This window comes from Salvia splendens, chromosome 13 (assembly GCF_004379255.2).
Source record: "Salvia splendens isolate huo1 chromosome 13, SspV2, whole genome shotgun sequence".
In the NCBI taxonomy this organism is placed as follows: domain Eukaryota; kingdom Viridiplantae; phylum Streptophyta; class Magnoliopsida; order Lamiales; family Lamiaceae; genus Salvia; species Salvia splendens.
Window position 1 is genome coordinate 958708 of NC_056044.1, and position 13382 is coordinate 972089.

Here is a 13382-nt window from a genome sequence, read left to right on the forward strand (position 1 = left end):
GCCAATACAACACGGAGGGCTGGCCGAAGTTCACAATGTGGGAGGAGTATCTAATTCTCGAGCATTGTCCGAAATTCATGGCTATCTGCGCGCAAGAGGTCGATGGAGCTCCTGGGCCGAAGCGTACAAGACACAACATTGCCGGGGACTACAACAGCGGAAGCGGCTCGTAATCGTTCGAGCAGAACGACGAGCAAGTCGAAGAGCCCGCCCCAACACACACTAGACGAGGACGGCCCCCGGGACAACAGGCCTCTATCCGCAGTGCCAGAGGGGCTAGAAGTTTCGGCCGCCACTCGTACGCCGGGTCTGGATCGCGCATCCCGCCCCAATCCCGCAGCCCATGGTTCCTGGTCCCCACGAGGTCTTGAGGGAGAACCTAGATGTGCAGTTGATGCAACAACTGCAGGTCATCTGCAGCAAATACCTAGCCACCGACGACCCGTACATCAAGAATATATACCAGAAGCTCATAACTCGGATTCAACGTCGTCTAGGGTTGGTGATGAGGCCCATGGGGCAACGGCGGCCAGCAGCAGCGAGGGAGGCGGAGAAGAAGAGGAGGAAGCAGACTCCGACACCGAGTAGACAGTAGCGGAGTTTTTGTTTGTATTTTATTTTAAATATTCGTTGTATAATTTTAAAATTTTCAATACAACGAATATTCGGTCCCAATTAGCTCGTTTTCTAATTATTTACATTGCGATGATTTTAATTATACTTGATTGAAATTAAAAATATTTTAAAATGAAAATTGATTATAAAATTTGGGAGCTATTGAAAGTGTCCACCATAGTGGCTGGGAAAAAAAATTAGGGTCATGGACAAAAAATTCTTAGTTCACTCAAGAAGAAAATACACAACTGAGCTTCTTCGTCCTCTTCCATGGCGACGGCGCTCCTTCAAAATCCCTAATTCCAGTAGCTTCGACTTTGCTGGCAAGTCGTTTTTCTCTCAATATGATTGCAATTGCACGCAAATATTTCTCCTCTTTGTTTATTAAACCTAATTCATTTTCCTGCAACTCCTCAATCCACCCCTTTTCCACTTGGAAGCTCAAAAGACTAATCCCTGTCCCTGAAATCTGCGATGTTTTGGTCAATAAACACCAATTTTCTCCTGAATTGGCTTCACTCGCTTCATCGCGTTTACCTAAATTTAGAGATCCCCAAAGAGCTGATTTAGCGCTATCATTCCTCAAAGAGAACAGCTTTACGACTACTCAGCTGCAGAAGCTTGTCATATCTAATCCTCGGGTTCTAGGGTTTACTATTGAGGGTTTGAAATCCAGATTGAAAGTGTTCCAAGATTTGGGGCTTTCTTCCGATGACATTGCCAAGATGATTTCCAGTAATCAGGCGATTTTAAATTCAAGTATGGCGAACAAGATCGTTCCTAATTTGTCGATGCTAAAGGGCTTGCTGGGATCCAATGATGATGTGGCCAGACTATTGAAAAGATGCTCCTGGTTTTTGTTATATGATTTGGAGAAAACCTTAATGCCAAATGTTGAAATCTTGAAGAGGTGTAGCATTCCGATGGAGCGCATCCTTTACTTCATCTACACTCGTCCGAGAGTTTTCTTGGCTAAGGCTGACACCATGATGAAATCTGTAGAAAAGGCCATAGAATTTGGGTTCCCTCACACTACATTTGCTTTTATCCAAGCTGTTGCCGTTTTTAATTGTACAAGCGAAGGGATGTGGGAAGCCAAGTTGCAAATACTCCGTGATTTGGGGTTTTCTGATAATGGTATCGTCGCAATGTATAGGAAGCAGCCTATTACTTTTTCAGCATCTGGAAACAAATTAAAGAAAAAAATAGAGTTTCTTCTTGCCACTGGGAAGTACAATATTGCCAATATTGTAACTTGTCCAGTAACACTTGGGTGCAGTATCGAGAACAGGCTTGAGCCGAGGTTGCAAATTTTGAGACTTTTGGAAAGCAGGAATCTGATTCAAAAGTGGCCAGTTCTTTCAGGTATTTCTTCGTTTACAGATTATATGTTTTTTGATAAATATATTAGGCCGTATTATGATGAGATTGGCGAAGAGAACATCATAAAGAAATTTGTCAAGGGGAAAAAAGAGTTGAAGCTATAAGCTGATGCTTGTGAAGCTGTGTGTGAAGAACTAGTGTCTAGGTCAAGTAAAAAAGGTGAATAGGTGTTAAGTTTTGTGACTGATGAGATTGGAGACGAACACTGCACATCATAAAGATGCATATTCCAAGGGCAGAAAGAAATGAAGCTTTCCCGATTGATATGGAGTAGTAATGCTTAGGAGGTTATAACCAGCTGCCTTGTGCTCATTCTTGTAGGTTTCAACTGATATTGGCCAACATGTTTTGTTGCGTTTCTGCTCAAAGTTGCGATATTGTGTAGCGTCTTCTTGTTCTTGTTCTGATTGCTCGTCCTGAGATTAGAAACACAGGTGTTGGTTCTTCTGACTGTAATTGTGTTTATTGCCTTGTTAGTGATGTTACTCTACTCCTAATATTGTGTTAGTCTTGGATCTTTAACTGGTACATATTTAACAGAGTTATGTACATGTCTTATTTTTTTAATATCATATAGAGCGAAGAATATGCAAAAGATTTATTCCTTCTTGTTTAAAGTATATGGTTAGTTAATGTAAAAGATTAAGTTTCTGAGGTTAGTATATTAGTGTGATAAGATTTGATTTCACAAGCCACAACCTTGTACTGGTAAATGTCGATTAAATCATTAGTGTGAACTTTTATCTTGAATTACAATTCCTCGTAGCAAGTTGTTTGGGCAATTGTTCGTGACTTATCAAACTAACTTTCGTATTTCGTATTCAACTACTTTTCTCATTATCTCTTACTTCACAAATTATGCATGAAAATTAGCATCATTCCCAATTAGTCTATTTCTATAGAAACGGAAAGAGTACTTAATTAACGAGTAATTTGATCTAGGGCTAATAAAAGAAATACCCAGAAGTCAGAACAAATAAGTGAATAACACAAATAGTAAATATTGCTATTTAATTGCTAATCACCGAATATGTGGAGTAATTAGTTTTAGCTTGTACTATTAATACAATGATAACAATTTTGTAAATTTCTCATTTTACGTTCCCCACAAAGAAGGAAAATAAACAACTGAGCTTCTTCGCTCTCTTCCACGGCGGCGGCGGCGGCGGCGCTCCTTCAAAATCCCTAATTCCAGTAGCTTCGACTTTGCAGGCAAGTCGTTTTCCTCTCAACATGATTGCAATTGCACGCAAATGTATCTCCTGTTTGTTTATTAAACCTAATTCATTTTCCTTCAACTCAAATGTGCTCTCAATCCACCTCTTTTCCACGTGGAAGCTCACAAGACTAATCCCTGTCCCTGAAATCTGTGATGTTTTGGTCAATAAACACCAATTTCCCCCTGAATTGGCTTCACTAGCTTCATCGCGTTTACCTAAATTTAGAGATCCCCAAAGAGCTGATGCAGTGCTATCATTCCTCAAAGAGAATAGCTTTACGACTACTCAGCTGCAGAAACTTGTCATATATAGACCTCGATTTCTAATGTATACTATTGAGGGTATTGAATCCCGATTTAAGGTGTTCCAAGATTTGGGGCTTTCTGCCAAGGAGATTGCCTAGATGATTTCCGGTTATCAGAGGATTTTACATTCAAGTATGGCGAAGAGGATAGTTCCCAATTTATTGATGCTCAAGGGCTTGCTGGGATCCAATGAAGATGTGGCCAGACTTTTGAGACGATGCCCCTGGTTTATTGTATCCGATTTGGAGAAAACCTTAATTCCAAATGTGGAAATATTGAAGAGGTGTAGCATACCAATGGAGCACATCCATCACTTAGTCTACACTCACCCGAGAGGTTTCTTGATCAAGCCGGATATTATGAGGAAATCTGTAGACAAGGCAATAGAGATTGGGATTCCTCTGACTTTAATTGCTTTTATCCATGCTGTTGGTGTTTTTAATCATACGAGCGAAGAGATGTGGGAAGTCAAGTTGCAAACACTCCGTGATTTGGGGTTTTCTGATGGAGGTATAGTCACAATGTTTAGGAAGCACCCTATTGTGTTTTCAGTATCTGGAGACAAATTGAAGAACAAAATAGAGCTTCTTCTTGCCACTGGGAAGTACTATTGCTGACATTGTAACTTGTCCAGTAGCACTTGGGTGTAGTATCGAGAACAGGCTTGAGCCGAGGTTGCAGATCTTGAGACTTTTGGAAACTAGGAATCTGATCGAAAAGTGGCCAGTTCTTTCAGCAGTTTCTATCTTCACAGATGTTCGATTTTTTGACAGGTTTGTTAGGCCTTATTGTGATGTGATTGGCGAAGAGCACATCACGAAGGTATTTGTCGAGGGGAGAAAGAGATGAAACTTTGTAAGCAGATGCTTGATGAGTTTGTATGAATTAGTCACTCATTGACATTGTGTAGTTTGTTCGTGTTCTGATAGCTCGTGTTGAGTTTAGCAACATCGGAGTTGCTTGTTCTGATCTGATTTCCTATCACTGTTAGTAATTACTAGTAGTATGTGTTTTTTGCGTTGTTAGTGATGCTGTTCCACTCCTAATATCGTGTAAACCTTGGATTTTTAATAGGGGAAAAATGATAATGCAACTTAACTTACTCTTGTTTTAGAGAGACGTCCTATCCATTTGTTCGATTATTACCATCATATAGCATAATTATATGAGCAGTTACATGATTTTATATAACTGAAATTTGTTGAAAAATCATGCTAAATGTTTGCTGTTGTTTATATGATTACAAAGTAGTGTGAACTATCTTCACTTTATATTTGACAAACACTTACAAATAATGGAAAATGGTAAAATCACAATAGAAGACATGCTAAAGATAAGTAATAAAAAATACTAGAGATACTTATTATTTGTAACCTTTATCACTAAAAGCTAGAGATACTTATTATTTATGAAAGTATTATTAAAAAAATTCATAATTAAAAATGGATGAAATTAGACCTAAAATTCTTAGAAGATTGTCGACAAGTGTTAGCTCTTGGTATTTTCAATTTTTTTTCTTCAAAAAATTCAGAGACAATTCGGCTCAAAAAATTCGTTGGACATTTTAAGCAAAAATAAGAATTAAAAAATTTATATGCGATTTTTATTAAATATAAGTACGTATAAAAAAAACAATACAAGATTAATTTAATATTTATTTATAAAATTAAATTCGGTACAAGGGCAAAATGGTCCAGAAAAGATCTAGCGAATTCTTTATAGATTCCCAAATTTTCCCTCGAAAACGGCCCCAAATTTTAAACCCTAATTCTTCTCTCTTCATCGCCGATCGAAGAAATGTCGCACTTCGGGAGATCTGGGCCGCCGGACATCAGAGACACCTTCTCTCTCCTCGTCCTCAACATCACTTTCCGTACTCACTCTCCAGCTCGTTCTCTTTTGTTTCTAATTTGTTGCTGATTTTGTTTGTTTTGGATTAATTTCTGTGCTTATTTTTGGGATTATTCAGGTACTTCAGCTGATGACTTGTTCCCCCTGTTTGATAAGTATGGAAAGGTGGTTGATGTGTTCATTCCTCGCGACCGGAGGTAATGCTTAGGGGGATTTTGTTGTGCGAGTTTTTTTTGTTCTGAATTTCTGTGTGTGTGATGTTTAATATATTAGACATACACTTCAGTTGTGCTATAATTTTTTTTGGTTTGAAGTGAGCCTTTGATTTAATCTAGTAAGTGTAAACATTGAGCTTCTACATTAATTTGTTTTCTGAAATGATGTTATTGACTGATGGAATTTTTTGAATCAGAACTGGAGACTCCAGGGGTTTTGCATTTGTGCGCTATAAGTATCAAGATGAGGCTGCAAAAGCAGTTGAAAAGCTGGATGGTGAGTTGAGAAGAAAATGGGAAGTAGCTTGCAGAATAGTGATGATTTCTTTGTAATATGATGAGTTGATAAGTTGTTTCTTGCAGGAGGAGTTGTTGATGGGCGAGAAATAATGGTTCAATTTGCTAAATATGGACCCAATGCCGAACGAATGTAAGTTTTCAGTATTGAAGCCAATCCTTGATGTTACATTGTTCAGATGATATAATGTGTTTTTGTAATCTCAGTATGAACACACTAAGATTCTTGTGCAAAAAAGAAAATCTGATGGATGTTTATGGTTTTGATCAGTGATAAAGGTAGAATTGAGGAACCTGTTTACAAGTCTAAAGGCAGGTCAAGAAGCCGCAGTCCACGCCCAAGGTCTCTCTGCTTTTATAACTATTGCATGTGCTCTTTCAAATTGAATCATGTCATGTGTCATTTGGGTATAAGTATTCTTCACATAAACACATATATATGCCACTTTACCACTGTTTTATTCTTTTTGATATTATTGTGCATAAAATTTTATTTCATAAATGATGAAAGATCTGTTTTGCTATCATTCTTTTATGATTTCATTTTTATGAATAGGTCTGCTTCAATTTGTTCTCTAACTAGCCAATCTTTATTAAAAAATTGATTACTAGTATCTTATTTTGACTAAAGTCTAAATATTCTCCCATATGCAATTTTTCAATTAGTTAAATAAAATTTGTAGTCCTAATATTTCTTGAGTGCTACCTTATTTCCAATGTTAAGATTTTTAGTGAATAATTGAAGTGTATGTTCAGGGGTGATGACAGGGACCGAGACTACAGGAGGAGCAGTGAAACTAGAAGTAGGGGAAGAAGTGAGCGCGAGTCTTATCGTGGCAGGCATAGGGAATCTTCCTATCGAAGCAGGAGTCGGTCCAGGAGTCGAAGCCGTAGTGCAAGTCCTGGCTATCGCAGAGAACGTGGTAGAGGAAAATATGATGATGGCGATAGACGTAAACGAAGTCGGTCTTATGAAAGGTACTCTAATAAATAGCCTGTGTGACACTTCCTTTTGCTGTTTGATATTATTTCTTAGTAAGTTTTTTGTGTTATGTAAGTGCGTCTCCTGTTCGTCGGAGTCTCACTCCTCGGAGGTCTCCTTCCCCAAACAAATCACCTCTATCTAGGGATGGAAGTCCTGATGTGCGTCATGCCAAAATTGAACGATCTGCCACCCCTAAGAGTGTCTCTCCTCGCGGCCGCCGTGATTCTCGTAGCCCGTCTCCACATGATGAGACCGATGTAAGTATTCCTCCTACCCTGTATCCTGCATGTGGCAATTTATTCATCTCTTTTATTTTTTTGTCATTTTTGATCATTTCTTCTTTTTATTTCCCTCCAGGAGTAATGGATTGGCAGCATGTGGTTTCTTGATTTGACCTATCATCACATGGTGGTTGCGATCAACGCTTTCCCTAAAGATCTTGTCATCAGTTTGAATACCTATGCGTTGTACTAGACTTGTTTTGTTGTTTATGTTAGATTCTGCACCAGACATAAATGGTTCGGTACCAGTCTTTAAACTCTTTTATCATTCTTAGGTGGATTGAGCTTTCTCTGGTAGATTTCTTATTCCTAATATGAACGTGTGCCATTGAACATCTCACTCATATGACGTCTTTATTTGCCTTCTATAGTCTGTGAACGTGGGGTAGTTGCTGATTGGCAAAGATGATGCAGCAGCTACTGATGCTGTTTTTAGATGATGCCGTAGGTATCGGTGCTGCTTTTACATTGCTGTTGATTGTTATGATTTCTTGCTGGTGATGGTGATGGTGATGGTGATGATATAAGGTTTGTTACAAGCTAGCTCTCTGAGCATTTCCTTATTGGTGAGGTTTCTTACCAATATAGTACTAATATCTAACATCACATATTGCGGGGATTGATTCTTTTTTGCTGATTACATTTTAAGACTGCTCGACGATGGTAAGATGTCAACTTGCTAGGCTTTTCACTTTATTTTGCTCTTTGAGATTGTGCTTTGGATATTTTTGATTCACTAGCTGTGAACATTACCTCGCTTTGTGCTGATATCGGTTGCTCTGTTACAGCACATGAGATTGTGGCTGTAGCTGTGAGGTACCCGTTGTAGATCGGTTGTCGCTGATGCTGGTTTTTGATGAATGTTTTTTAGTAGCTGTGTTACAGTTGGTTGCTGTTACCTCTTTCTTGTTCCATTGCAGTTTGATCCCATTTTTTCCCAGTTTAAAGCTTTTTTTTGCATAAATACTCTTTTTTTTTCTTTTATTTGATTAAATCAAGTTACAGGCTTGTGGTTAGATCGCCAGTTATATAACTGAAGTCATTGTCTCCTGATTGGTTATCTTTATCACTATTTGATATATATATATATATATATATATATATAGGAATTAGTAATGTGCTCTTACATGCATAAAAAATAAAAAGTAAGTGTTTTTTGTCATGCTTAAATGTGTCGAGTCCAAAATACTCTAAATCAATTAGTTTTAGTGATGTGTGAGATCTATTTTTAAAAATAAAAAATTTTACTTCTAAGAAATATATATCAAAAAGGAAAGAATTTTTATTTTATAAAAAATATATATATATAATTCAATCACTTACCGAAATAAGGAAATTTTATATAAATCAACGATTAAGATCAAGAAAATAAATGAGCTCACCTTTTTTCAAATTACTAATAAAAATGTTAAAACGAAAACTATGACCAAGAATGAAATCGTGCTTGAAAATGAAAAATTACGACTAAGAAAACAAGTGACCTCTCATTCCTCCAAAAAAAAAATGAAAAATGCTAATAAAATACGAAAAATTAAGATCAAGGATAAAATTAAGATCATACTTAAATTAGGGTAATTACTAATTACATCAGTTGCATATAATATTTTGCTGTTGTTTATATTTTGATACAAAAAGTTTTATTTTAAATTATGAGGTTATCTATATTTTATAATGAAATAAAATAAATGAAATAATAATGAAAAATTGTGTCAAACAATTAATGATGTTAAATTTTTTTGGTATTCTATATAGAGATATAGAGTTGACACGATGTTTTAAAAATACATGATGCAATTACAAAGAGAAATGAAATTTTTTATATCATCAAATTTTAAACTTTTTGTACTGATATTAAAGAAAATGACAAATCATTCAGTATGCATTCCCTTCCCCCGCTGGTGAAGAACCCTAATCCCCAATTTGGAATTCCTCAGTTCTCTAAGCAAGGGATTTCCAGTCCTGTAATTCGATAGGAATTTTATCTCCACCTCCAATTCTATGCTAAAATGATTGCCCTTGTGCGCAGGAATTCGTCACTCTATCTCTTACTCCGCACTCCGCCGCTGAGAGAAATTTCCACCTCCGCCGCCGCGGTTTACGATGTCTTGGTAGACAAGCACGATTTCTCTCCCGAAATCGCTAAATCAGTCTCCTCCAAGCTGAGCCGCTTCAGAAGCCCCGAGAGAGCCGATTCGATCCTCACATTCCTCAAACAAAACTCCTTCTCCACCACTCAGCTGCAGCGCCTCGTGAAATCCGATCCCCGCATCCTCACCGCCTGCGCCGAGGGCGCCGTCAAGCTCAAGATCCGCATCTTCAAAGACTTTGGCTTTCCCCCCGAGGAAACCGCGAAGATAATGTCGAGCAATAACGCAATTATACACTCAAGCGCGGAGAAGAAGATAATCCCTCAGCTCTCCACGCTGAAGGCCTTGTTAGGATCCAATTCGGAAGTCGTGGATCTCGTGAAGCGATCCGTGTGGCATATGACTGTGGATTTGGAGAAGCTTTTCATCCCAAATGTCGATTTCTTGAAGAGATGTGGTGTAAAAATGGAAGGCATACGCATCTTGCTTCGACATTTCCCTCGGTGCCTCTTGTTGAGGCCCGAATTGATGAGGGAGGCGGTGGAGAGGGCGAAGGAGATGGGGGTGGATGAAAACACCAAGACTTTTGTGTATGCTGTTCGCGCCATTGCCTCGTTTAGGAAGGAGAGCTGGGAGGCGAAGATTCAGGGGTTCAGGGATTTGGGGGTGTCGGAGAGTGAGGTGGTGGAGATATTCAGGAGGTCGCCGTTGGTGATCTGCACTTCTTTGGAGAAGTGCAGGGAGATCAAGAGGCTTCTGCTTGGCACCGGGAGGTTTGAGATGGGCGATCTGATTAGTGATCCTTCGACATTCCTGTGCAGCGTTGAGAGGAGGTATAAACCGCGGCTGCAGGTTTTGGAGGTGTTGGAGAGTAAGGGGCTTATTCGGAGATGGCCTCCGCTCTCGTCGATTTGTAGATGGACGGATGAGAGGTTTTTCAGGGCATTTGTTAGGCCTTATGCAGATCAGCTTGATGAAGTGTTTGTTGAAAAGTATTGGTTCAAGAGAGAAGCAATGAGTGATTCTTGAGCATTTTTTTAGAATGTTGGATTGTGAAATGGTGAGGAAGTTTTCAAGCCAAGAATCAGAATTTAGACACAAATAGGGATCTGGAATTAGGCAATAGATATTGGATTGATTCAAAAATGACAAGAAATTGGTCACATTTATCATTTGACATTTTTTTAGTATGTTGGAAGAATGTTGGATTGGGAAATAGTGAGGAAGTTTTCATAGCCTGGTCTATTGTTGGTGTTATTATAAGATTTCTTGTATGGAAAACTCATTTTTAAACCAAGAATCAGAATTTAGTGCAAAGAAACCTCCCCTTTTCAACAGGCAAAATGCATAATCTTCTAGCTAAAATTTTCAATGATCAAATCCTAAACAATTGGCCAACTTCATCTAAGTAAGGTTTAACAAACCTCTCAAAAAATCTCACATCTGATAAACTACACAATGTGGCCAAACTAGGCCACTTCTTGATCAACATCTTCTCCTCCAAAGCAGCCAAAACTCGCATCCGCGGCCTAAGCCTCTTCTCCACGCTGCCACAGAAACATATCGGGTACGCAATAATGCTCGCCATGCCATACTTCCCGGTGGACACCACGACATCTGTCACCTCCCTCATCTTCCTCAACGACACAGCGAAGGCCGGGGGATACTTGCTGAACCCATTCACAATCTCCGCGTCCGAGAACCCCAACTCCCGGAAAGCCCCCAGCTTCGCCTCCCAAACCTCATCGCTCATCGAGGCAATCACCCTCACGCCATGAATGTACATGCCCGACCCCGGCCGGACCCCAAGCTCCTCCGCCCTCTCGGCCGCCCTCCTCAACTTCCCAGGCTTCTGCAGAAGAGTCCTCGAGAACGAATGCATACACGCGATTATCTGCTCCGTGGGGACGCCACGCCCCTTCAAGAACTCGATATTCGGCACCATGGACTTGTCCAAATCCTTAATCAAGAACCACCCACTCTTCTTCAAGAGGTTCACAACGCTAGAATCTGATCCCAACAAGCTCCTGAGGAGAGACAAGGCAGGGATCACTACTTTATCAGTGCTGCGGAACAAAATCGAGGCGTTATCAGTGACCAAATCGGCGATGTCGTTGTTGGAGAGGCCTAGCTCTTGGAAAAGCTCGATCTTGGGCTTGATTGTTTTCTCGAGATCGGCTGAGAGGAATGAAGGGCTGTATTTCACGATTGTCTCCAAATGGGAGCTCGAAAAGCCGTTTTTTTCGAGGTATGAGAAAAGGGAATCGGATTTTTGGCGGTTCCTTAAGCGGGATATGATTGAGGCGGCTTCCGCAGCTGATTCGGGGGAGAAATTGTGTTCGTGAAACAAGAAATTGTAAACTGTGGGATTGATTTGGGGGTTTTTGGCGGTGGATGTGGAAAATGGAACCCTAGATTTGCAGAGAAATGGGGAATTTCTCGATAATAAATACGCGAAATGTTTGGGGAAAATTGGAGTCATATTCGCGAGAGGGAAAGAAATGAGAATGACGATTGAATGGTTGAAGAATGTGAAATTGTTGATTATTGAAGAGGAGAAACTCGCTTGGCTGAGAAGGTGAAGCGCCGGCGGCGGCGGAGCAAAGAAATCGACGTCCTTTTGGTCGGATAAGCTAATCTCAGGGTTTAAGAAGGTGGTTTAGCGATAGTGGCAAATTGCAATTAGCCCCTTCATTTTATGAATATTTACATATTTTTATATGAAACAAATATTTTTAACTAATATAAACACAATTTAGTTATTAAGTCAGATTTTTCTTTGACAAAACTGCGCTTAATTAACTTAGAAAAGGAAGAATTAAGCTATAAGCCTATAACAAACAAGGCTCATTGTTATAGATTGTTCTCTATTAGATTTGTTGTAATTCTAAGATATTCAACAACAAATTAAAATGACTAATCGCGATGTAATCATTTTGGATTTAGGAATGAAACAAAGTAGTCATTCAACAACAAATTACAATTGATCAGATAGTAACATTTGGAGCTTAGAATTACTAATGAATAGTTAATACAAAAAAAACTAGCATAACTTTTTCTTGAGTTAAAATTCCAAGATACACAGAACATTAGGAGTGGAAGAACAATACTAACAAAGGCAGAGCAAAGTATACAATCATACTAAACGAAAGCATATAGCAATGAGGCCCCAACGATACTTCCTATCACGAGACGATCAAACAGAACCAGAACACAGACACAAGCAAGATACCTCTCAATGTTAAGCACAAGTTCATCAAGCATCTGCTTATAACTTCATCTCTTTCTGCCCTCGACAAACACCTTTGCGATGTGTTCATCGCCAATCACATCATAATAAGGCCTAATAAATCTGTCAATAAATTTACCATCAGTAAAAGCAGCAATTGATGAGAGGGAAGGCCACTTTTCAATCAGATTCCTACTCTCCAAAAGTTTCAGAATTTGCATCCGCGGCTCAAGCCTCTTCTCAACACTGCTCCCAAGTGCCACCGGGTTAGCAAACGAGAGCACATTTGAGTTGCAGAGAAATGGATTAGGGTTTATAAACAAACAGGAGAGATTCTTACGTGCAATTGCAATCATGTTGAGAGAAACAGCAGAAATGAAAAACGACCTGCCTGCAAAATCGAAGGACTCAAAGCTTCTGGAATGAGAGAATTAGAAGGAGCGCCGTCGCCATGGCAGAGAGTGAAGAAGTGAAGAAGCTCAGTTCCAAAGTGCCATTTTCATTATAGAAAAAACACAATCAAAATAATGATGTAAGTATTTCTTTTATTTTTTGCCCTAAGAATAAAATTTACTTAATTATCCGTTGAGACAAATTGTAGAATTTGTATAATTGAAAATATCAACTAATTTTAAATTATAATATAAATTTTCACATATTTTTCATATATTTTAAAAACTAACGAAAATTGTTAATTTATGCCACGACAATCATGCATGATTATGCCTTCCTCCATTCCACAATAATTGGAGCTAGGGGTGTCAGGTGTGCATTCGGGTTTCGGTTCGGTTTTTTGTCAAAACCGAAAAACCGAATTTAGTTCAAAATCCAAACCGAACCAAACCCGAAAAACCGAAAAACTGAAACCGAAAAACCGAAAGCCGAACTTAAAAAACAGAAAAACCGGAACAAAA

General features: G+C 38.9%; 5 protein-coding genes across 10 annotated transcripts; 4 read left to right on the plus strand and 1 right to left on the minus strand.

The window, feature by feature from the left end:
- Positions 1 to 824: 824 nt before the first annotated feature.
- Positions 825 to 4621, plus strand: LOC121762386. Of its 6 annotated transcripts, XR_006042202.1 has the most exons (3): positions 825 to 1980; positions 2320 to 2432; positions 3112 to 4621. XR_006042202.1 is itself a non-coding variant. In XM_042158251.1 (2 exons), exons 1-2 carry the CDS (start codon positions 960 to 962, stop codon positions 2328 to 2330), a joined length of 1032 nt encoding a protein of 343 aa, XP_042014185.1. In that variant the 5' UTR covers positions 825 to 959; the 3' UTR covers positions 2331 to 4621. The 6 variants fall into 6 exon arrangements, 3 of the variants coding, with proteins under 3 accessions (XP_042014185.1, XP_042014186.1, XP_042014188.1); XM_042158251.1 differs by having other exon boundaries at positions 2320 to 4621; XM_042158252.1 differs by lacking the exon at positions 2320 to 2432.
- On the plus strand, positions 3658 to 4514 carry LOC121762191. Its single transcript, XM_042157998.1, has 3 exons — positions 3658 to 4127; positions 4174 to 4345; positions 4434 to 4514. Exons 1-3 carry the CDS (start codon positions 3658 to 3660, stop codon positions 4512 to 4514), a joined length of 723 nt encoding a protein of 240 aa, XP_042013932.1.
- Positions 4622 to 5249: 628 nt separating the features above from the next.
- Positions 5250 to 7449, plus strand: LOC121761990 (serine/arginine-rich splicing factor SC35-like). The gene is made up of 8 exons (XM_042157702.1): positions 5250 to 5396; positions 5493 to 5571; positions 5787 to 5866; positions 5953 to 6019; positions 6158 to 6229; positions 6643 to 6864; positions 6945 to 7128; positions 7229 to 7449. The coding sequence occupies exons 1-8, from the start codon at positions 5321 to 5323 to the stop codon at positions 7232 to 7234; spliced, it is 786 nt and encodes a 261-aa protein (XP_042013636.1). The 5' UTR covers positions 5250 to 5320; the 3' UTR covers positions 7235 to 7449.
- Positions 7450 to 7544: 95 nt separating this feature from the next.
- On the plus strand, positions 7545 to 10556 carry LOC121761988. Its single transcript, XM_042157700.1, has 2 exons — positions 7545 to 7680; positions 7941 to 10556. The coding sequence occupies exon 2, from the start codon at positions 9159 to 9161 to the stop codon at positions 10266 to 10268; it is 1110 nt and encodes a 369-aa protein (XP_042013634.1). The 5' UTR covers positions 7545 to 7680; positions 7941 to 9158; the 3' UTR covers positions 10269 to 10556.
- Positions 10557 to 10567: 11 nt separating this feature from the next.
- LOC121761989 lies at positions 10568 to 11876 on the minus strand. Its single transcript, XM_042157701.1, has one exon. The coding sequence runs from the start codon at positions 11719 to 11721 to the stop codon at positions 10615 to 10617; it is 1107 nt and encodes a 368-aa protein (XP_042013635.1). The 5' UTR covers positions 11722 to 11876; the 3' UTR covers positions 10568 to 10614.
- Positions 11877 to 13382: the final 1506 nt, after the last annotated feature.

Excerpts from the sequence above, each read along its gene's own strand:
- LOC121762386 (XM_042158251.1), top strand. The coding sequence starts at position 960 with ATGATTGCAATTGCACGCAAATATTTCTCCTCTTTGTTTATTAAACCT.
- LOC121762191 (XM_042157998.1), top strand. The coding sequence starts at position 3,658 with ATGGCGAAGAGGATAGTTCCCAATTTATTGATGCTCAAGGGCTTGCTG. Across the intron at positions 4,128-4,173 it reads CTTCTTCTTGCCACTGGGAA|TATCGAGAACAGGCTTGAGC; the intron begins GTACTATTGCTG and ends ACTTGGGTGTAG. Across the intron at positions 4,346-4,433 it reads GCGAAGAGCACATCACGAAG|TTTGTTCGTGTTCTGATAGC; the intron begins GTATTTGTCGAG and ends GACATTGTGTAG.
- LOC121761990 (XM_042157702.1), top strand. The coding sequence starts at position 5,321 with ATGTCGCACTTCGGGAGATCTGGGCCGCCGGACATCAGAGACACCTTC. Across the intron at positions 6,230-6,642 it reads AGCCGCAGTCCACGCCCAAG|GGGTGATGACAGGGACCGAG; the intron begins GTCTCTCTGCTT and ends GTGTATGTTCAG. Across the intron at positions 6,865-6,944 it reads CGAAGTCGGTCTTATGAAAG|TGCGTCTCCTGTTCGTCGGA; the intron begins GTACTCTAATAA and ends GTGTTATGTAAG.
- LOC121761988 (XM_042157700.1), top strand. The coding sequence starts at position 9,159 with ATGATTGCCCTTGTGCGCAGGAATTCGTCACTCTATCTCTTACTCCGC.
- LOC121761989 (XM_042157701.1), bottom strand. The coding sequence starts at position 11,721 with ATGACTCCAATTTTCCCCAAACATTTCGCGTATTTATTATCGAGAAAT.